The 24,916-nt window shown below is 38.7% G+C and overlaps 1 protein-coding gene across 2 annotated transcripts in view; it reads right to left on the bottom strand.

The window, feature by feature from the left end:
- Positions 1-2,247: 2,247 nt before the first annotated feature.
- Positions 2,248-24,916, bottom strand: part of LOC127449851 (sphingosine kinase 1-like) — a 33,026-nt gene continuing 10,357 nt past the window's right edge. The window contains exons 2-5 of one of the 2 annotated variants that reach the window (XM_051713444.1): positions 16,957-17,106; positions 8,334-8,428; positions 8,145-8,260; positions 2,248-3,772 (exon numbers count right to left, since the gene is read on the bottom strand). In XM_051713444.1, the coding sequence (XP_051569404.1) occupies positions 2,959-3,772; positions 8,145-8,260; positions 8,334-8,428; positions 16,957-17,106 (1,175 nt within the window). In that variant the 3' untranslated portion in view covers positions 2,248-2,958. The remainder of the gene's footprint in view (positions 3,773-8,144; positions 8,261-8,333; positions 8,429-16,956; positions 17,107-24,916) is intronic. The other variant, XM_051713445.1, reaches the window with a different exon arrangement.

Genomic DNA, 24,916 nt, shown 5'->3' with positions numbered 1-24,916 from the left:
GACCATCAGCCGCTTGGTTATATATGAAAAGCATCAGTGTAGAAAAAGAACAGTGGTGTATTAGAAGGACAGATTTTTGTCGTTTTTTTCCATTGATTAATTAATACAATTCTGAAGACTGAGGATTATTACCTCTTACCCTAAGAATTAAATTAAAATTAATTCACATGTTATGCCATAATAAGTGTAATTAGAACTACGATAGAAGATAAAGATCTATATCAGATGCTATAAATAAAAACGGGGGCATTTTTGGAGACATTTTGTCCCGAGCCCCCTACATTTCTGACCCTGATAAATGTATACACATAGTAAGTGTAGCACACTGTTAATGTTGAATCTTGTTTGTGCTGTAGTGTGAATGTTGATATAAGAAGCAGACCAATATCGGTTTTACCGATTTATCGGTGCCGATAGTTGCTTTTTGTTATTGGCAAAAATATAGATATCGGGGTTTTTTGGGTTTTTTTTTTTTTACTCCTATGTCTTTTAGGAATATATAAGGTATAAAAAGCATTGTAATGGAGCCAAGTCTCCATTGTTTCAAAATAAGAGCCCCTTGTTTATTCCGGGCTTGTTTATATTGAAAAGTTATGCATCAAATCTTCATTCTTTTCTGATTATTATTGGGATTTTGGTTGAATAATAAATTGCATCTGGGATTTTATACATTTTGGACTCTTGTAGCCTCAATGTCTGTGCCCGTCACAGTAAGGAAAGACTAAGATTTAATTTTTTTTACATTCTATAAATTGATTTTAAAAACTATCGGCCAGTTAATCTGTTATCATCATTTTTCGCCATCTTAGTTATCGGTATCGGTGAATCCATTATCGGTCGACCTCTAGTTGATATCATGTCACATGGATCATGCTTTTCCACCATGACAGGCACGTTTTCATCATAAACGCACACACAGAAAAAAACATCTGACAATGATGCCAAATCAAGACACTTTTCCATAATAACAAACATAAAATTTTTGCTTTATCTTAGAAAAATAATGCTATTTTGTGTCCAGCATTGGCACTTCTGAAAATCAAGATTGGTACAGCATAGCAGCATAAACTCCAGCATGATACAGATGCCCGACATCAGACAGATGAACCTCACAAATCCTGTCAAGAACATGTCAAGCTCATATTTCACTACGAAACCAAAAGTAAATAAGAAGTTATGTTACGATTAATGAAAATGAAGCCTATTTTTAATACTATTAAGTAAGGCTGCACGATTGTGACAAAAAAAAAAAAATATATATATATACAGTACTGTGCAAAAGTCTTTTTGTTTCACAAAAGCATTTGTCTTAAGATAGGTATGTATATCTACAGCTTTAGTGTGTCAATATGAATATAATATATAAATGTTAGACTCCCAAACATTACTTCTGCAAATAGAAAAGATTAGAATAGAAGAACAGGGAGCCCTGCAACAGATGTCATGGCCCCCTCAAAGCCCCCCACTGAACATCGTGTCAGTCTGAGATTACATAAAGAGACAGAAGTAATTGAGACAGCTGAAATAGATTGAGACAGCCAAAAGAACTGTGACGAATTCTCCAAGAAGCTTGGAACATCCTATCTGCCAACAACCAAGAAAAACTGTGTCCAGGTGTACCTAGGAGAATTGGGGCTGTTTTAAAGGCAAAGGAGGTCACACCAAATATTGATTTAGCTTTTATATGTTTACTGGACTTTGTATGACGTTAACTGATAAATGAAAACAATTTATGGCATTATTTTTGAAGACATCCTCACTATGCAACATTTTTCACAAACTTTTGCACAGTACTGTGATATATATATATATATATATATATATATATATATATATATATATATATATATATATAAAAGGTGTATATGAAATTAAGTACTTATACATTATGTTTAAGTTTAATTTATGATGCTTCAAATTAAAAAAAATCATTGTATTATTGCAAGTATTACTGTAATACAGTAAGAAATTACTGTACGCTCAAAACAATATTTTTACATTAGTGCTTGTCAATTTCATATAACAATTCCATAAAGGTGAATTGAGTGATCTTTAATAAAATAAAATAAAAAAATATATTTTTTTAGATGCATTAATTACATTTTGTTAAACATTACACAATTCAGTTGACTGGAATTTTGTTATGGAATTGAAATGCGTAAATCTTAAAAACAGGCTAAAATATTTATAATGTGCATTGCATTAAATAAACTCTAAAAGGACACTTGTTACAGAGAATATACACAATTAAAACATTCAGAATTTTTATTGGTAAATGTGCTTAATTGTCATTAAAATAATTCCACAATGCAAAAATATCTAAAAATAGGCTTCACTTCTTTATATATAATATAATTGGTAACACTTTACAATAATGTAGCATTTGTTAACATTTGTAAATGCATTAAGTATCATGAACTAATCATAATTTTATTTCATTATTATTTTTGTTTATTTATGAAAATAATGTTGCTTATTGTTAGTTCATAGTGCATTAATTTTAACGTAAACAACCTGTTGTAGTAGATGTTGAAAATGTAGCAGTATATGTTTAAACTAACGTAAATCAAGATTCGTAAAATTGAATATTATTATTAAATATTAAAATATTATTATTATATTAATAATAATATACTATTATTTTATTTATTATATTAATAATAATATTTAATAATAATATTTCGTAATATTTAAGTGCTGTAAAAGTATCGTTCATTGTAACTAATGTTTACAAACACAACCTTATTGTAAAGTGCTGGACATGTCTTTATGAGATTCACCCTAGTACAATTCAACAAACAAACACACTGAATTCAAGTTTAACGCCAACCAGGCAGTTGTATTTGGCTGACAGATTGTGCAGTTCTATAGTTCTTCATTTAAAAGTATTTTTAAAAATCACCTAAAATCAGTTACTCAACTGGGGTTGAGTTGTACACTGTGCTATAAGGTCAAAGGTCATCCAGCAATGAGGCTGGCCACTCCTCTGTGCACCTGTGCTTGTACTGGCCCATATTCCACCTCCTCTCCATCCACCGTCATAACGCCTGGCCGGGTCAACGGCTCCAGTCTCAGAGCTCTTGCCCGCCGGTACACCAGGTGCGGGCAGCCGTAGTCCAGGTGTGTGCCGCTCTGCATAGCCCGGAACAGTCTGAGCAGAGTCGGGCGAGAGATACCAGCCGTCACGTAGAACAGGTGAATCAATCCGTCGTCCGCACGGGCGTCTGGAGCTGACTGCAGATCCTCGCCCAGGTATGACTGGAACATTGCTAGTACCAAGACAAACTCTTGCTCTTTAACAACCGTCCACTCTTGAGGGACGGGCTGGTCCAGGGGTACGAGAAGATGGTCAACTAGTTGGCCAACCGAGTCCGCCGAGGTTTGTTCAGCAGTACTACGCTCAGCGCAGTTGTTAGGCGTTTGATTATCAAGTGTCCGTTGTGTTTGCGATGAGGAACCAGGGGTAGAAAAAGACGCAGCGTTCGACTCCGACTCGTCTTCAGCAGGGAGGTATGCCAGTTTGCCCTGGTAGATCCGTAGCGAGGCGATACGGACCAGCGTGCTCACTAAAAAGCGATACGCTCCTATTTGTCGGAACTGCTCACTCTCGATGTCGACATCCGCCACGAAGCCCCAGGCAAGCGCAAGGAAGGAGAAGAGACGAAGGCCTGAGGACAGTCGGATGGAGACCAGGTCCAATTTCGAGGTCAGACCCTTACAGAGTAAAAACCCACAACTAAGCAACAGATCTTCACCCCACACTGGAGGCGCCCTACAGAGGGAACACACACAGATCTGTTGGTAAATCAAGTCGAAGACTAACCTTACCCGTAGTAATTGCAGTGGTGATCCATCAGAGGAGGTAAGGGAGGCCGAGCCCCCACAAAAACTTCTAAAGTGTTATGTTCCGGGTTCAACACAAGCTGTCCACAAATGAACATCATTTTTGGCATAATGTTGATTACAATTTTTTTTTTAAGTATTCGCCTTTTGCTTATTTAAAAAAGCTAATATTGCTGCCCCCATTCACTTCCATTGTAAATGTCATACTGTAATTGTGATTGGACATAACTTTACACAAATACGATTAGTAAGTGATTATATTGAACTAAAATCATGTTAACATGTATATTGTTTATGTCTTGTGACTATACTTTTGAAACAGTGAGTATTTGAATGTTTATCGACTGGCCCCCATTCACTTCCACTGTAAGTGTCTTACTGTAATTGTCATTGGACATAACTTTACACAGATAAGATTAATAAGTGATTATATTGAACTAAAATCATGTTAACATGTATATTGTTTAAGTCTTGTGGCTATACTTTTGAAAGATTGAGTGTTTTAATGTTTATCAACTGGCCCCCATTCACTTCCATTGTAAGTGTCTTACTGTAATTGTGATTGGACATAACTTTACACAGATAAGATTAGTAAGTGATTATATTGAACTAAAATCATGTTAACATGTATATTGTTTATGTCTTGTGGCTATACTTTTGAAACAGTGTGTATTTTAATGTTTATCGACTGGCCCCCATTCACTTCCATTGTAAGTGTCTTACTGTAATTGTGATTGGATATAACTTTACACAGATAAGATTAGTAAGTGATTTTATTGCTCTAAAATCATGTTAACATGTATATTGTTTATGTCTTGTGTCTATACTTTTGAAACAGTGAGTGTTTTAATGTTTATCAACTGGCCTCCATTCACTTCCATTGTAAGTGTCTTACTGTAATTGTGATTGGATATAACTTTACACAGATAAGATTAGTAAGTGATTTTATCACACTTAAATCATGTTAACATGTATATTGTTTATGTCTTGTGTCTATACTTTTGAAACAGTGAGTGTTTTAATGTTTATCGACTGGCCCCCATTCACTTCCATTGTAAGTGTCTTACTGTAATTGTGATTGGATATAACTTTACACAGATAAGATTAATAAGTGATTATATTGAACTAAAATCATGTTAACATGTATATTGTTTACGTCTTGTGGCTATACTTTTGAAAGATTGAGTGTTTTAATGTTTATCAACTGGCCCCCATTCACTTCCATTGTAAGTGTCTTACTGTAATTGTGATTGGATATAACTTTACACAGATAAGATTAGTAAGTGATTTTATCACACTTAAATCATGTTAACATGTATATTGTTTATGTCTTGTGTCTATACTTTTGAAACAGTGAGTGTTTTAATGTTTATCGACTGGCCCCCATTCACTTCCATTGTAAGTGTCTTACTGTAATTGTGATTGGATATAACTTTACACAGATAAGATTAATAAGTGATTATATTGAACTAAAATCATGTTAACATGTATATTGTTTACGTCTTGTGGCTATACTTTTGAAAGATTGAGTGTTTTAATGTTTATCAACTGGCCCCCATTCACTTCCATTGTAAGTGTCTTACTGTAATTGTGATTGGACATAACTTTACACAGATAAGATTAGTAAGTGATTATATTGAACTAAAATCATGTTAACATGTATATTGTTTACGTCTTGTGGCTATACTTTTGAAAGATTGAGTGTTTTAATGTTTATCAAATGGCCCCCATTCACTTCCATTGTAAGTGTCTTACTGTAATTGTGATTGGATATAACTTTACACAGATAAGATTAGTAAGTGATTTTATTGCTCTAAAATCATGTTAACATGTATATTGTTTATGTCTTGTGTCTATACTTTTGAAACAGTGAGTGTTTTAATGTTTATCAACTGGCCCCCATTCACTTCCATTGTAAGTGTCTTACTGTAATTGTGATTGGATATAACTTTACACAGATAAGATTAGTAAGTGATTTTATTGCTCTAAAATCATGTTAACATGTATATTGTTTATGTCTTGTGTCTATACTTTTGAAACAGTGAGTGTTTTAATGTTTATCGACTGGCCCCATTCACTTCCATTGTAAGTGAGTGTTTTAATGTTTATATAATACGTACATAACACATTTTTATACAGAAGAAAAATAAATAATGCATTAAAAACATGAACGCAATTAATCATGCCCCCGGACCATAATAAGAGCATGTGTACATAGACACGACCTTAAAAAAGCCCTTAAAATAAATCTTAGACAGATTGATGAATTCAATTGCAATATGGATTGTTGTGGACTGTAGGCCAATGAGAGGCTCACGTGCACTAACACAGAAAGAAACAACATATTGCCTTCTAAAGACACTTTTTATATTGTCTAATCATTGCTTTACATATGTACCACAATTTTCTTTGTCTGATTTATTATGTGTATAATATATATTATTTTTATAGTTATTTAAATATAATTATTTATAATTATTTAATCATTTAAACATTGAATTATTGTTATTTGGGGGCCCTTCTCTGCAAATGCTAATAGATGCGATTAATTTGATTAATTTATCAGCAAATCTTGTAATTAATTTGATTACAAATTTGAATCGCTTGATAGCCGTAGTTTAAAGAATTATATCTATATACCAGCCGTATGCATTTGAGTAGTGTGGTAGTTATGTAGAGTATACCACATGCATACACAGTACATACATCTGATATATGGCCATATATAAACATATATGTATGTTCATTTATTTGGGCATACACTGTATGTTACATGTATGAAAACGGCCATTTTTGTTGTATTTTCAGTTGTATTTTGCAGATACCTACAAGTGTGTCACTTTTTATGTCAGTGAAAACCATATATAAACATGCTTATTATGTGTTTTACATTTACTGCACTACCATATATCAGATTTCTGAATGGGACCAGTTGTTTACAGCTGTTGTTTTAACCAGTTTAACTATTAATGTGCAAAATTCAGATGCATATAATATAAAATACGCATTATTATTATTATTCTTTCATGCATAGTAGCCCAGGCAAATTTTAATCGCTGCGTGAACATTTAATTAGAATGGATGTTTTATTTATGTAATTGTTTTGTTTTGTTTGATTCACAACGTCCATTAAATCGTCAAAAATGAAGTTTGTAGGGGGGCCTGGGTAGCTCAGTGGTAAAGACGCTGACTACCACCCCTGGAGTTCACTAGTTCAAATCCCAGGGTGTGCTGAGTGACTCCAGCCAGGTCTCCTAAGCAACCAAATTGGCCCGGTTGCTAGGGAGGATAGAGTCACATGGGGTAACCTCCTTGTGGTCGCGATTAGGGGTTCTCGCTCTCAATGGGGCGTGTGGTGAGCTGTGCGTGGATCACGGAGAGTAGCATGAGCCTCCACATGCTGTGAGTCTCCGCGGTGTCATGCACAAAGGGTCACGTGATAAGATGCGCTGATTGACGGTCTCAGAAGCGGAGGCAACTGAGACTTGTCCTTCGCCACCCGGATTGAGGTGAGTAACCGCGCCACCATGAGGACCTACTAAGTAGTGGGAATTGGGCATTCCAAATTGGGAGAAAAGGGGATAAAAAATGCAGTTTGCATTACCAGATCTGCATGAGTTCAGGGTTACTCATAAAAATGTTAAATTGTATCATGTTAAACTCATTTACAGCTTAACACTAACGATGTGGTCAGTTTAATCACTATGTGAAATTGTTGTTTTACAACCATAAATATGTACTGTAGGTGAGCTACATGCCAGCAGGGGGCGCTCGTATTTCAATAACCAATATATTTCAAACTCACAAACACAATATGATTGAGTATATGGCCAGATCATTATTTCATTTCCTCTGTGAGTCTCTGTAGTGATGAATGTCCTGCTGCTGTCTGGAGTTTCAGCTCAGAGTTTCATGAATAGAAATGACTCGATTAGTGTGAGCAAACTCAGCGTTTTCTCCAGGGATTTTTAACAGCTCTCTAAAATCGCTTTTGTTTAACCCCTGACCCCTAACCCTTGACCCCTGATCTTTAACCTCAAGTATTAGTTACCTGAAATGGACACAAACAACAGTCAAAACAGCTTTCTTCTTGGCTGTAAATGTCTGCTGTGCTCTCTCAGGTAATTAGTGATTCATCAGTTCATTAATTTGTTTTTCCTCCACTTTATTCTTGTTTTCAAATCAATGCTGAACACTCCGAAACACAATCACCGCAATAATGACTCTGCAAAGTGTAGAGAAATAACCACAGGAACCAATTAAAAGACTTTAAATAGGGAAGAACATTCTCGAGTGCTCACCGTGTGTAGTGATGTATAGACGCAGCCAGCGCATTCCCTGAACCTCCAGGCAGAATTCCCACTGGAGTTTGAATGGCCTTTTCCCAATCCTCTCTGTCCATTAGACCGTTCACCACCTACACAACACACACCTCTATGAGCTGACTGGACACACACACACACACATGGACAGAAGCGGTCAGCACACACCTCAAAGAGCAGTCCGTCTCCAGAGAGGATAACCACAGCGCTCCACTGCGTCAGGTCGGCGCTCCTCACCAGATCTCGAGCGTGATTCTGATGCTCTGCACAGATCAGAGAGAATCCGATTTATGACTGATCTGAAACACAATCTCACGAGTAGCAGCACAGAGCACATCAGATAATGGACTTTCATTTTAGCACAGATTCTCTCAGGTACATTAAGAACAGAGCACAAACACACTTCTATTTTTATCATTTTCCATGGGGTGCAACAAAACAAAAACTTTCACAGCAATACGATAAAAGACACCAAAACAGTTACATTTATTATTAACAATTGTGTCAATTATATAATCTATTAATTGATTCAAAAATACATTTAAAAAGCAATGACTTGAGAACACCTCTTCTGTGCTGAACATGTTTTCAATTTCTGAGTTCAAAGTCATTTTAATAAAAGTCAGAAAACAATTACAAAAGATTTTTTTTGAAAAATGTGAACAATAGAAAATGTCATGTGGTGTTACCATCCGGGGACAGTATAAAAAAAGTCTTATTAAAGCTGAAATCTTGAAAAAAGTAATGCTGGCATGAGTCGTGCAGAATAATCTTTCATTAGTATTATATTTAAAATAAAAAAATATTAATAATATTTTAGAAAAACATCCACTGTGATCATCACAAAGTCATGTAGTGTAACCAGCATGTAGAAAGCAATTTTTTGTTGTTTATGTTGACAAAACCATAAAACAGACTGTGTGATGATGATTATTATAATTGTTTTTTTTTTTTTTACAAAAATGTAGGTCATGTGGTGTAACCCTGCGAAAACTTCTTGATATTCTTGACTCAAATATTCATGATATTTGTGAAAAAAATAATAACTAAAAAAATACCTTGAAAAATGTGTTCAAATAATTACGTTGTGTACACTCGTGTGTCGATGTAGATGCACGAAAAGTATTTTAATATATTTTACTCGATGGTTGCACCAAATGACACTTTTAAAGTCTTTTTTTATTTTTTAGAAAATGCTACAAAAATTTATGAAACCAAATTGGAAACAATGATCACATTTCTACAAACCTGACACATGCTTTAATTGTTATATTTTGTAAGATTTCTCATTTTTATAATCTCAGACAACATAATTTGAATGATCAGAATAAACTATTCTTGCACATTTTTTCAACAGTAGGCTGTTTAGGGTTGCCAAGCAACAAAACAACTTTGACCAGGATTCATCCAATTAGAATGTATAGAACTATCCGCTTTGTTATATTTTTATACAACAGTTAGTTCCAGTCCTTTAACCCTCAGAGACCTCAGCAGCACAACTGCAACATTTGTTTAAAGCAATTAAATAATACCTTGCTATTTCTAAAATGTCAATGTCAACATATTTCACAAGAAAAAAAACTACCCATAACAGTATCTGCTACTCAGAACTGGATAACAACAATGGTTTTGGTGGGAAACTATTAATGTCACAGCTTGCTAAAGTCACACAAAATTCACCCTAAAGAAAAAACTAAAAATACAGTAGTTCAGGTTGTAATCCAAAAACCTGGAAGACAATTAGCATTTTCGAACCATTGGTTGGGTTTTTATAATGGCTGTTTTAGATACAGGTATATGCATAAAATAAGACCCGTGGTCAAAATTATTTGAAGAGAGAGTTACGTTTTGTTCTAGAACATAAATTACAAACAGTCACACCTCAAAAGTACATTTTGAAGCTACTGTTTGTTAAAACACATGTTGCTATCACAATGCTAATTAAGGACTACAACTACCATCAGCATGTAAGATATGTGCTTTAAGAAATGGATGACTGTTGTAGTCCATATTTAGCGATGGGTTAGCAACATGCATTTTCAAAAGACACAACGGCTTCAAAACCCATGATTGAGGTATGACTGTGTGTAATTTATGTTCTAGAACAAACCATAAAAGTCTAAGATCTTATTTTCCTCATAATTCGAAAATCCCTATTCTAAAAACCCATAGGGAACCCATGGCGAATTAGACTTCTGAGTTTGCCAGCAAACTGTCATCAAGGCTGAACAGCTCTACATGCTTAAAAAGTCTAGATTTTGATAATCAGTGACTTCCTAAAAACACTTTTAAGGAGGAAAAAGGAAAATACATCATCAATGCCAGTGCTGGGGTCTCTAAGGGCTATCTACGGTGGCCGTGAAGTGCAAAAAAAATAAAAAATAAATAAAAAATTCTAAAAACACAACAGCAAATCCAGAAACAAAACAAAAAGTTAGAAAACATAAGAGCAATTCATTCAAAATGGAAAGGGTAGGTACCATAGCTTCTCAACTGATTGGCTGTGTGGAGAATACCTATTCCTTTCCTCAGGACTAGTTATCTGTCCACTTGCACGATTACTCCAAAACTGTGAATGGTTTATCACTCAGTAAATCAGTAATGGGACACTTTATAACAAAGAGAGCAAAAAAAGCAAGCGGGAAAAGATAGTTTTAGGTATGATGTTCATCTATGGTGTGTAAGGGACCGTCTAAAAATTCCACAAACTGTGCTGAAATGCACAGAAAGTCCAAGCGTTCATTCAATTGACTTGCATATACGAACATTACAAACACTGTTATTAAAAAAGCATTTTCTCATTCTAAAGGTTGCAGTAGACTGCCATCGTGATGGCTCATATTCTACATTTGAAGCCAGCATGTCCAATTATCAGTACAGTGTTCAGTTATTTTAGATAATTGATATTATATTCATATTATAAAGGTTGTAGAAGGCTGATATTAGATATGCTGACTTACTTTAGGTGAGATTTTCCCAGGAAGTGGAATTATACATATACAGTATTCCAATTTTTTTTTTTTTTGTAAGTTAGTCATTCACACCACTGGCAGCCTGTTACAACCTTTGTAATGTAAAAATGACATCTTGATGAATTTTAGAGGTGTTTTTTCTAAAATAATTTAATACTGTATATAACTGCATATAATTGGATATACAATACTTGGAAAATCTATCCATTGGCAGCAACCGGAACCTTTATAATTTTTATTTTGGATTTTTATTTTAAACAACAGTGTTTTTTAAGTTAGAGCATGCAAGTTGAATGAACGCTTGGACGCCACTAACGTTTTAGCGTAGTTTGTGGACTTTAAGACGGTCCCTTATGCAATAGATGAACCATGAGACCATAGATGAACATCGTACCTAAAACTAACTTTTCCCGCTCGCTGTATTTACTCTCTATGTTATAAAGTTTCCTGTCACTGTTTTCCCGAGAATGAAAACAATCCAAATTATTTTGTTCCCTTTCGATTCAGTTCACTCGACATTTCTGTAAGCACTATGGGGAGTCTTTCTTAGACAACCTTGTTGAAACCCTTAAACAATCACGCCAATCCTCTGATTGGCAATGGTGTCTGAGCCCCACCCCTTCAGGCACACAGTTGGCCTATATAAGCGGGCGCTCAGTCACCATTTCTTCAAAATCTTCTTCCTTCAAGACTGCGAACTTCGTCTTCGTCTTGGAACCCTTTCTGCTTCACTGTCGATAGCGGACGGAACTTCTCAGCGAGACGCGAACAGGACGACTCGTTGCTTGTGCTCAGCACCTGCACCGAGAGGCTTTCTGCTCCCCTGTGTGTTCTGGTGAAGATTTCTCCGCATCACCATCGTTCTGACGCTCGTCGTTGATCAACACGGCGCTTCAGCAAAGACTCCTACCTGCTTCCCACAGCGCTCTGTTAAAGTTACTGTATCCATTTTATATATACAATATTAACTAAAGAGCCACTTGTGTGATATGCGTCTTTTTAAAGATGTCGTTCCGCAAGTGTTTCCTAGGAGAACGGCACATCCCACCGCCTGTTGAGCAAGAGTGCTGCATGCACAGTACATGGGCCACACCCAAACACAAGCAGCTCTCATGGAGACAGACTGCCCTCACTGCGAGGGCATGAATCTCTGGACATTGTGCTCTAGGATCGACCTCGTTCTGAGGGAAGATCCAGCCTCTCGTGCCCTCCCACCCGCCTCTTCTGTGTTAAGTCCTGGGGGACCACATGAGGAGGCACGACCCTCTATTGGACCGCACGGCCTCATTACGTTTGGTGGCCCTGATGATGGGGATGATGCTGTGTCACTCGCAGCTTCAGGGGAGTGGTTCATGGAGGATGTTGCCGCCTCTTACCCCAGCGAGGGTGAAGAATGTGCACACACCACGGAGCAGCTTCTTTGCTGATAAAAACATGATTTTACCACAGTGCTTATCTGCTTATCAAATTTAAGGTTGCTGTCAAACAGAACACCCAAGTTCCTAGTGCACACGGTCCTATAAGGTGAGAGAGAGTCTAGGTCAAAATCACATACACTGTTGTTATTCGAGCCAAACAGAATTATTTCAGTTTTACTCTCGTTCAGCTTTAAAAAGTTATTCGTAAACCATAATTTGAGTTAATCTAAACAGTCTAATATGGGCTATAAGTTTGTTGTGGAGATAAATTTGGGTGTCGTCAGCATAGAGGTGAAAGGACACTCTGTATCTGTTAAAAATGGAGCCCAGAGAAAGCATTTACATAGAAAACAATACAGGGCCAAGAATTGAGCCCTGTGGAACGCCATAACTCATCATACCATTAGATCTGTTACATATGAGACCTCTCCAGTACTGGCTCAAGCAATGCTTTTCACATTGCGTCTGGAGCCTCGGGCACATGCGCATTGCGGTGACTCAACGCTGTTTGACTGCTCTTGCACCATGGACAGCGCCGGCCTTCTACCAACAGGGTGTGTGACCACAGATGAATCCAACACAGGTTGGGGCGCGGTGTGCGATAGATGCCCGACTTTCGGCACCTGCACAGGTGCGAAACAGGCGTAGCACATCAACCGCCAAGAATTACTGGCTATCTTTCTAGCTTTGAGAGCTTTTCATTCCGACATTGTGAATCACCACGTTTTGATTCATTCAGAAAACACAACAGTAGTGGCATACATAAATCGCCAGGGTGGACTCCGATCACCACAATTAATAAGCATGACACAATGCCTCCTCCAATGGAGCGGGCGTCATCTCCTCTCATTGCATGTGACACATTTCCTGGGCCGTCTGAACTTCGGAGCGGATCTGTTGTCACGCCAGGGAGCATTACCAGGGGAATGAAGACTTAATCCTCAGACAGTGATGAGGATTTGGGAAATATTCAGCAAAGTGGAAGTTGACCTATTCGCCTCCGCGGAGAATGCCCGCTGTCCCCTTTGGTACTCCATATCCCAAGCCCCGCTGGGCGTGGATGCGCTGGCTCACAAATGACCACAAGTATGCGCTTCCCCCCATGCGCCTCCTTCATTATGTCATCAGCAAAGTCCGAGTGGACATGGAACATTGGCCTGTGATTCCTTATGAATATCTCTGTTTAGTGTTATAACTCTGGGAGTGTCACGTAGTGCGGCGTGATGGGATATCGCTCCCCATAGTGCTTACAGCAATGTCGAGTGAACTGAATCGAAAGGGAACGTCTCCGGTTACACATGTACCCTCAGTTCCCTGAGATGAAGGGAATGAGACATTGCAAAAGCTTGCAATGGGCCAACTGCATGCCTGAAGGGGCGGGGCTCAGACACCATCGCCAATCAGAGGACTGGCGTGATTATATAAAGGTTTAAACAAGGTCGTCTGAGAAGGAATCCCCATCATGCTTACAGCAATGTCTCGTTCCCTTCATCTCAGGGAACCGAGGTTACATGTGTAACCAGAGACTTTTTCAGTCAGTGAAATTTTTGCATGGATTTTGATATAATTAGTGAACCAGTCCTGAAGAAAGGACTAGGTCTCACTCACACAGCCAATCAGGTGAGAAGCTACGGAACCTACCCTTTCCGTTTCGACTGAATTGCTGTTGTGTTTTCTAACTTGTTGTTTTGTTTCCGGATTCGCTGTTGTGTTTTCTGATTAGCTCTGTTGTTTTCAGATTTGCCGTTGTATTTTATGATTTGTTGTTGTGTTTCTGAATTGTCATTTTGTCTTTGGATTTACCACTGTGTTTTTAGATTTGTTGTTTTGTTTTGCACTTCACAGCCACTGTCCTAATCTGAGTGGACAAGCAGCATTGCTGATATTTAGTATAACAGTAGTGGGAAGCTTCACTGTTTGTGTCACTCCGCTTGTCTTTATTCACTACGTAGAACTGCAGTTCTGTGGTGCACAACACTGAAACTGATCTAATTGCTTTGCTGGTGCATAAATAGACAATATAACTGACCATATTGTGTCTAAACTGCCAGTTATTTGTTGTTTCTAGAACTATTGCATAAAAGCAATGTCACACTCACAATCATGCTGTTGTATTGAGTCAGTAACTCAATTCTATGATTGCCTGCATTTTCCTCTGATGAGGCAGCCCTTTTTAAATGAATGTGCGTGAGTAATAGATAGAATGTGTTTGTGTGTGTGTCAGGCAGAAGTGAAATGAAGATTCATAGTGACTGATTCAGCAGTACTGCCTTCAGCTGAGACTGCACTACTCTCTCTCTCTCTCTCTCTCTCTCTCCCTCCACACACAGGCTTTGGTATGGATGATGTGTGTGTTGTTACCTGAGGGAGACAAATCATATCACCTGAACCTCTTGCGTCGTAGTGACCCATATTCCTACTACGCACACAAACAAACACACAATACCAGCAAAAAGCAAATATCGTCCTTTTCTCCGGTTTGAGTTCTGTTGGTGTTTATTTTATGACTGCTCATTATCTGGCTTTTTAAAAGACTGCTTGACAAATAAATAAATGGACATTAAAAATGTATTTGCATTGAAATTATTAGATTATCTTACTTATAGAAAAGAAGTAGGAAAAATTACTCAGATTTCCCAGATGGTCTGATATCACTTTATCCCTGGATGTACAGTTATTCTTCAGAAATATCAGATGGCACCATTGACCAATCAGAATGGAGTATTCCTCAGCTCCGTGTAATATACTACACAGAATACTTGATTCCGATTGGTCAATCGCACCATCCAGCGGTCTGATTTTCTGAATACTGTACATCAACACCAACACTCATATACCCAGTAACCCCCACAGACACACATATCTGTAATCTCTCCTATGATCTCACAAACACTCTCTACTCCCTCATCTCTCTTTCTCTCTCTCTCTCTCTTGTGTAGGAGGTTATTGAGAGTTCATGTTCTCTGTGTCAGTCTGTCAGCATCTCTTCCTCTGTTGTAGTGGTGTAATGCTCTACTGCAGCTGCTTTCAGTCATATGTCACTAATTGTGTGTTTTATATATGAAGCTACAAGCTCCATAGTGAAACACAACAGAACCACGAACATGTGTGTGACTCACATTTATGTCCTAAGCCCTAACAAACTCTATGTAGGTGTGTGCGCGCAAATGCTTAACAACATAAGCTCGACGTTGTGCACCGTTGAGTTCTGAAAGATGGCCGACAAATGCAAAATTGTGTTGCATTCTCAGTGTTTCCACTAGGGGTGCTATAGCGTTATATCTACTTATAACGACAACACAACATAAAACACATTCACAATGCTTTTAACCTCTTTTTTTGGGGGGGGGGCGGGATTTTTCCCCTTTTCCCCCAATTTGGAATGCCCAATTCCCAATGCGCTCTAAGTCCTCATGGTTGCATAGTGATTCGCCTCAGTCCGGGTGGTGGAGGACAAATCCCAGTTGCCTCTGCGTCTGAGACAGTCAGCCCATGCATCTTATCACGTGGCTTGTTGAGCGCGTTGCTATGGAGACATAACACGTGTGGAGGCTTCACGCCATCCACCGCGGCAACCATGCTCAATTCACCATGTGCCCCACTGAGAACGAACCACATTATAGCGACCACGAGGAGGTTACCCCATGTGACTCTACCCTCCCTAGCAACTAGGCCAATTTGGTTGCTTAGGAGACCTGGCTGGAGTCACTCAGCACGCCCCGGGATTCGAACTAGCAAACTAGCGAACTCCAGGGGTGGTAGCCAGCGTATTTTACCACTGAGCTACCCAGGCCCCGCATTTAACCTCTTAAATGTGACGTAGGTCCAAGTAATACCGAATATTTAGTATGTATTTTTAGTATGTCATGACTTTTTGAGATTTAACAAACTTTTCAGGCAGTTCTAGTTTGTTCTTGCTCTGTGTGCATGAACTTGTTGATAATGAGAGATAAATGTTTTTATGGACTGTTACAGACTCACTCTGGAATGAATGAGGTGTCAAACAAGAAACAGACAAATATCAGCCCTGCTTAAAAACAAATCTTAGATGGTTTGTTGGTCTTAACTGGTTTAAGATGGTCTGTGCTGGTTTACTTTGGTCTTCAGATGGTGTCCCAGCCTGACCAGCTGTAAAGCCAAAACCACTCTAAAACCAGCAAAGAGACCAGGCTGAGACCCAGCTAAGACCAGCAAACCAGCTAAAGCTTGGGTTTGAGATGTTTTTCAGCAGGGAGATAATAAATTACTGCCATAATGACACATAATCACATGCAGTTAATCTAAACAAACAGCGTTAAAGTAATTTAACTGGGTGTGTGAGTGGCCTGATCTCTTTGGTATTTGTAAAATGCGCTCAAACTGGTGTGTGTGTGTGTGTGTGTGTTTGTGTGTTGTACAGACCTGTTATGACTAGTGTATGAGGTATATCTGCCTCGCTGAGCATGCGTTGAACGTGCCCGTTGTATAAAGCCATTGCTTGACCCCGCCCACTCTGAGGATTGACCAATAACATCACGCCACGTGTACGATATACCTCCGAGAACAACACACCTGAGAGAGAGATGGAGAGAGATGGCATGGCAATGACATGAGAATTAAGAACATTTGCAGCCATAAAACTATTCAAAATACATTTTTGTCCCAAGGACAGTGGAATTATCCAGTATTTGTCTCCCAAAAGTTTTGGGAGAAACAAACTGAATTTAAATGTGGTGTGAATGTCCGAGTGTGAACAGAAAACAGGAGTCACTCTCGAAACTCACAATGTTTTTGGTGTCTCGCAGGCCGCGGCTGTAAATAAGAAAGAAATATTAGCCATTATAGACGTATTAACGACATATTTACTTGTGTAAATAACTGAACTCTGTGTTAACAGAATGGGATTAAGAACTTGGAAGCAGAGTGAAACCGGATTTAACTGCAGTGTGAACATAGGGAAAGTGTAGTCGTTTTGGTGACTTTAATGTGAAGTGTATTCTGCAGGTGTTGCCGCATGTACTGTAGTTCTGGAGAACTTTGGCATCTGATGGTACATTTTCCACTGATGTAAAAGTTGTTAAAGAAACATGAGTGTCGCAGAAGACATTTTCTTCAGAGTAGACGGTTTGTACGCCATTGATTTGAATAAGTACCACTTCAGCGAGGGTCGGCCTGTCGTTCCAACAATTTTAACATGTTTTTACATGCTCATAAATGTAAACGTAAAACACTGTTTGCAACCAGTTTTTCATAATCTGACATATTTCCAAGAGAAACAGATATTCAACAAGAATATGTTGATATTCAACAAGTGTTGGATGGGATTTTATCCATTGGGAATTGATTGGAAAAAAACCCGATAAAAAGAAAAAACGTTAGCCAAAAATCGAAAGCCATTTCAGAGGCGGAGCAAGTTACTGCATTTTACGAAAGCCATTTTAGAGGCGGAGCAAGTTATTGCATTTTACTAAAGCCATTTCAGAGGCGGAGCAAGTTACTGCATTTTACGAAAGCCATTTTAGAGGCGGAGCAAGTTATTGCATTTTACTAAAGCCATTTCAGAGGCGGAGCAAGTTACTGCATTTTACGAAAGCCATTTCAGAGGCGGAGCAAGTTACTGCATTTTACGAAAGCCATTTCAGAGGCGGAGCAAGTTATTGCATTTTACGAAAGCCATTTCAGAGGCGGAGCAAGTTACTGCATTTTACGAAAGCCATTTCAGAGGCGGAGCAAGTTATTGCATTTTACGAAAGCCATTTCAGAGGCGGTGCAAGTTATTGCATTTTACGAAAGCCATTTCAGAGGCGGAGCAAGTTACTGCATTTTACTAAAGCCATTTCAGAGGCGGAGCAAGTTATTGCATTTTACGAAAGCCATTTCAGAGGCGGAGCAAGTTATTGCATTTTACGAAAGCCATTTCAGAGGCGGAGCAAGTTACTGCATTATACGAAAGCCATTTCAGAGGCGGAGCAAGTTACTGCATTTTACGAAAGCCATTTCAGAGGCGGAGCAAGTTACTGCATTTTACGAAAGCCATTTCAGAGGCGGAGCAAGTTATTGCATTTTACTAAAGCCATTTCAGAGGCGGAGCAAGTTATTGCATTTTACGAAAGCCATTTCAGAGGCGGAGCAAGTTATTGCATTTTACGAAAGCCATTTCAGAGGCGGAGCAAGTTACTGCATTTTACGAAAGCCATTTCAGAGGCGGAGCAAGTTATTGCATTTTACGAAAGCCATTTCAGAGGCGGAGCAAGTTATTGCATTTTACGAAAGCCATTTCAGAGGCGGAGCAAGTTATTGCATTTTACGAAAGCCATTTCAGAGGCGGAGCAAGTTACTGCATTTTACGAAAGCCATTTCAGAGGCGGAGCAAGTTATTGCATTTTACGAAAGCCATTTCAGAGGCGGAGCAAGTTATTGCATTTTACGAAAGCCATTTCAGAGGCGGAGCAAGTTACTGCATTTTACGAAAGCCATTTCAGAGGCGGAGCAAGTTACTGCATTTTACGAAAGCCATTTCAGAGGCGGAGCAAGTTACTGCATTTTACGAAAGCCATTTCAGAGGCGGAGCAAGTTACTGCATTTTACGAAAGCCATTTCAGAGGCGGAGCAAGTTACTGCATTTTACGAAAGCCATTTCAGAGGCGGAGCAAGTTACTGCATTTTACGAAAGCCATTTCAGAGGCGGAGCAAGTTATTGCATTTAAACATGTATTATATAATTAAATTGAGTGTGAATTTTGGACTCTGGTCAGGAGTAGTCAATCTGGTCTCTCTAAAGGCCAACACAACAGATTAAGTCATCCAAACTAATTTTCTCTGCTAATCTTCTGTTTTAACATCTGTGCAGCAAGAGGTTTTAACATCACAGAGTCATCAGGTGTTGGGAACATAATTTTACATCTCTTTAAGAGGTTTTTTGTTTCACAGACACTGCAAAACAAACCCCAGTCGCCTCTGGAACCAGCTAACAGATGGCAGCGCTAAAGTTCACAAACAGATGCTAAAGAGTTTTGTTTGTATTTTGGTGTAAGTGCATTATGCTGACAGGTTTTATGTTACAGGAGTGTTTGGTCTTGGTTTCTCGTGGGACGGGTTCATGAGTGATCTGGTTCAGCAGGAAGGACTTGTTTACCAGAGAGTGGTTTACGCGTGGGATGCGACTGACCTAGTTGACAGGTGAGATCTTCAACACCCAGTGGGCAAACCCATCACAGATCTGACTGCAACAGAACAGACAGGATGGAGTGTTGAAGCTATTTTAGGATGGAGAAACATCAGGAGAGGACAACCTCACCTTCTCTTCCAGAGGAAAGACAGACAGCCTTTATTACTGTTTACAAGAGGCAAACATTGTGAAGCTCCACCTAGAAACAGGCATTAATCAATGTGTAAATCAGATAGTAGATGCTCACATATTGCAGAGCGAGAGTATCATGATCAGGTTTCGCTATTCATTCATTTTTGCTTACAAGACACTACTATGTATAGGAATCGTCAGCATAGTACAATAGAGTGCAACAATCTGGTTCCAGAAGTAAAAATCCCATTTATTTTCTCCATAGGGGAATTTATTATTGATGATAACTTATAAACCTTTAAAGACAGACCTACTGCGAGCGGCTAGGTTGTTAATTAAAGGTATATGCTTCTTTTGGAGCCATCAGTCTGCGTTTTTTTATTTTTTTAGCTTAAGTTTTACAAAATCATGTTTAAAAGCAGAATTCCAACTTAAGAAATACACTACCCATAATCCTGAAGAGAAATCCACCAATCAGAGAATCACTGCAAACAAAGTGCAGTATAAGAGCTCTGTAGCGAATGCCCACTCTCATCACGCACTGTGAATGATGCAGTTGAGTCGCTCTCACGACACTCTCAAACTACTTGTATACTACATTTATATTTGTATATATAAACTTTAAATATATTTGTTGATTTTATTGCTATTGATTACGTAATTCGCAGTGCTTCATGGGATTGTAGTTCATTCCCTCATTGAAGACAGTAAGTACACAGTCTTGTACCTTTGTCTGATTTTTAATAGCTTTTTTTTTTTTTTTTTTTACTTCAATCAAAGTTTGTAATGTTGTGATTCATCTCAGAGCTGGCTGGTTTGGATCATGGCTTACAACTCTTCTGAAGGAATTTTTGAAATCCCTATGGGAAAAATGAATGGGGATATAAGTGGGCGGGGACTATTGCGCTCTATTACATGCTGTAGATATCCACAGGTAATCATTTTGACTGTTTTGAAATTATTTTGTTTACTTATTGCTGTCTCTGCATATTAAAATGGGATTACAGATGATGGTATTTTAGCATTAAAAATTACACTTTTAAGGAATGTTTATATGTTCTAAACAATGTTCCTTTTCTAAACTTTTATTGGCAGAACTGTCCGCAAATTAATGGGCCTCTTTCTGAGTCACCTGGCAAACATCAGTGTGTCTTAACACCACAATGGGGCATTTGATATCTTGATATGTGACTCGAACTGAACTGAACTCAACTGAATGAATTTGTGATCAAACTGTGAAATGACATTCATGCAGATTTGACAACAGGCTGAAGTTTGTACCCCTGAAACATGTGTAAAGATTCATCTTAAATCCATTTAGTGACAAAATTCAAAATGATAAAATTTTAATATAAACAGATAGATCTGGCTCTGAAATCTGATTGGATGAGCCACATTTGATGTTGTGATGAATGAAATTAGTTGGGCTGTCAATAAATATATATATATATATATATTTTTTTTTTCTACATGAATTCCATGTTTTAATTTAATTTCGTCATCCAAATTGTGTCTAATCAAATGAATTCTTACAACTTTTCAACACAAATTTTCTCATTATTCAGTACAACAGCACTCTTGCTTGTGATATACTGCTTAATGTATTATCATTATTATTATTTATTAATATTACTATGATGAATATTACATTTTACTTTCCAGTTTTAATATATTTCTGTTGCAATTTCTTCAATATCGGGCGTCTAGCCTTTTATTTTGAATCGTTCTTTTATTTTGACGTGTGGTTTGACGAAAGTTTCACTTCTTCTGATGGATAAACAGTTCGCTATATGGCCCAGTGTGATCGTTAAAGCACAAATGCTGTCATTTAATTATATAAATATACAGTCTACAGTGGATTTGTGCTCTACTTTGTTATCTCAAATAACGTGAATGATTCTCAAAGTCTGTGGAGTTTCCAGTGTATTTGTGGTCTACTTCACACATTCATCCAGCCACAGCTCATGCAGATTGCAGACTTTCACTGTTTAATAATCACACTAGGACATATCACGGTTTTAATTCGATTAATTGTGCATTTCCGTGTAAAAGCAGTAACAGTGCAATTTCTCAAATAAGCATGCAAGCATTTAAAAGTAGCCGTGTGTCAGTCAGACCAAATTAAGTTAGTGCTCTGTACTACCTGTCCTGCACAAACACTGGTATCGTGACATCTATTTTATTCCACGCAATCGTCACGATAACAGCGAATCAATGTGGCTTTATGAAAGGGTGTGGCATAACCGACGCCATCCATGCGGTTCACCTACTGATAGAGAAGCACCGGGAGAAGAAACGAACCATCCATATGGCCTTCCTTGACCTCAAGAAAGCATTTGACCGAGTCCCACATGAGCTCATCTGGTATTCACTTCGATCGCATGGAGTACCATAGGCATACGTCCTTTGGGTCCAGCTTCTATACCGTGGGGCATCCAGCATGGTCTGATGTCCTGTGAGGGTATCACTACCATTCAACATCGCGGTAGGTGTGCACCAGGGCTCTGCCCTATCATCACTGCTTTTCATCCTCTGTATGGATACTGCGGAAAATGACATCCTGACTCCACACCCATGGACACTCCTGTACACCGATGATGTCATGCTCACAGATGTGGCCCGGCCTGGACTCGAGCAGAAGACACAGATCTGGAAGGAGCACTAGACCAATTTTTGATGTCTGAACATCGCAAAAACCAAGTACCTCGAGTGTGGAGATCAAGTGGACAGGTCAATCACTGTGGGCTGCCAGTAACTTAAAAAAGTCACTGCTTTTAAGTACCTCGGCTCCCAAGACTTGGCGGATGGCGATTCCCTCCAAGACGCCCAACATCGTGTCAATGCTGCCTGGCTGAAATGGCGCCAAGTCACCGGAGTACTATGCGACCGCAACATCCCATTGTACTTAAAGTCGAAGACATACATGTTGGTAGTCCGGCCGGTTGCGATCTACGACACTGAATGCTGGCCTGCGACAAAGAAGCATAAGGCGGCATTAAATGCAATGGAGATGCGAATGCTTCAATGGGCACTAGGGCTTACAAGAATGGATCATGAGGCCAACACTGACATACGGATGGTGCTAGGTGTCGCCCCGATCAAGGACAAGATGCTTGAGGTGTGCCTATGGTGGTATAGGCACTCCATGGGAAGCGAAGAAAAATCTGTAGCAAAAACGGCAATGAGGTGATACCCAACTGGCCAGCGTCCCTGTGGCCATCCCAAGAAGATCACATGTGTGCCATTGAAACTGACCCGGAAGATGCTCTGTACCGCAGGAAATGGAGCGCAGCTTGCAAAACAGCGGATCCTGCACTACGGCGGGAAAAGCACTTGGAAGAATAAAGATTGTTGCCGTCTTTTTTATAAAAGCAATAAGCAACTAAAATTGTAGTGTGATTACAGTGATTTTACTATTATGTACTCTGCTCTGTTTAATCAGCTCCATCCCAAAGATTTCAAAGAAATGGTCACTAATTCCATTTGGGGCTGTTTACTGCTTGAGTAAATGATCTCTGACACTTCCTGTAGATTCAATCTTTAAACAATGAGTAGCAGATGGTTCTTTCACCTGAGCTGCATCCAGATCCCAGAATTCTCCATTGGGACAGACAGGGCTGTAATTAGCTCCTGAGGGTGCTGTGCCCAACCAGCGCACACACACTGATGAATGCCACCTTTCAGAGAGAAGCTGGCACAGCAGAGAAACCCTGCTCTCACCTGCCAGCACACAACAGCTCTCTATCATGGTAAAACACACACCAGGATGAGGATTCATTCATTCACACATCCACACACACGCATACATTCTATGAGTTTCTGAAACTGAACAAACACCCACAGCGTTCACTATCACTGATCTCAGAATGAGACTGATTAAAATTCGTTAAACAGCTTCACACATGAGGATTTACATTAACAAACTCTAATTAGCACTCAAGCGCTTTTCTATAGTGTCATTACCTGGAACTACACAGCCTTGAAATTAACATGCAGACAATTCTGCATTAAATCTTAGGCTCTGTAAAACACTTCCAAGCACTAAAGAGCTACAACAATAACCTTGCAAAGACTATAACCTCTAGATAGGGCTGAGCGATATACTGTATATATATATATATATATATATATATTTAAACCTTTTGATGATGTTCGAAGCAGATCTCAATATTAGATGTATTTGCTCTGAAATGGCTTAAAAGTGTGATTTATTTTAAACTGGTCTCAAAGAATCACGTTACTATACAGACCTTTTTGCAATATGTTTATGTGGCTCGTTGTATGTATCGCTTTATTGGTGAAATGAACACTAGAGGCGCTACAACAACAAAGGTCGATTCAAAGGCAGATTGTCACTTCATAAACTCATATTTTCATCCTGTTCCTCACACAAAGCTATCTTATGACATCTAAACACTTTAACTATAGCGCATTACTTATTTTAACATTTGCATTACATAATCAAGTACATTTACAAGCATGTTCAAGTGTGAGTAAATTACGCAGTAGCTCAGCTGATTGAGCGTTGTACTCACAATGCAAAGGACCGGGGTACGAGTCCTGAAGAGCACGCAAGTTGATACGTGAGCTGAAAGTGTCATAGAAGCACCACAAAATGACGTGGTGGTGTTTTTCATCTCACATTTGCTTCTATGACACAATCAGTTTGGTTTAGGTTCAAGGTTTAGGGTAGGGAGGTCGGTTTTGTTGATTTAAAACTTGATAGAGTTAATATTGAAACCTCTTTTTTGGTGGCACACAGTGGACATTTCACCTCAGAACTGCCACTCATAACATTTAAAAAAATATATTTTTATCCCCTTTTCTCCCAATTTGGAATGCCCAATTCCCACTACTTAGTATGTCCTCATGGTGGCGCGGTTACTCACCTCAATCCGGGTGGCGGAGGACAAGTCTCAGTTGCCTCCGCTTCTGAGACAGTCAGTCCGCACATTTTATCACATGACTTGTTGTGCATGACACCGCGGAGACTCACAGCATGTGGAGGCTCATGCTACTCTCCATGATCCACGCACAACTTACCACACGCCCAACTGAGAGCAAGAACCACTAATCATGACC

Source organism: Myxocyprinus asiaticus, chromosome 13 (genome assembly GCF_019703515.2).
Source record: "Myxocyprinus asiaticus isolate MX2 ecotype Aquarium Trade chromosome 13, UBuf_Myxa_2, whole genome shotgun sequence".
Lineage (NCBI taxonomy): Eukaryota > Metazoa > Chordata > Actinopteri > Cypriniformes > Catostomidae > Myxocyprinus > Myxocyprinus asiaticus.
This window is presented reverse-complemented; position numbering and strand designations above follow the sequence as displayed.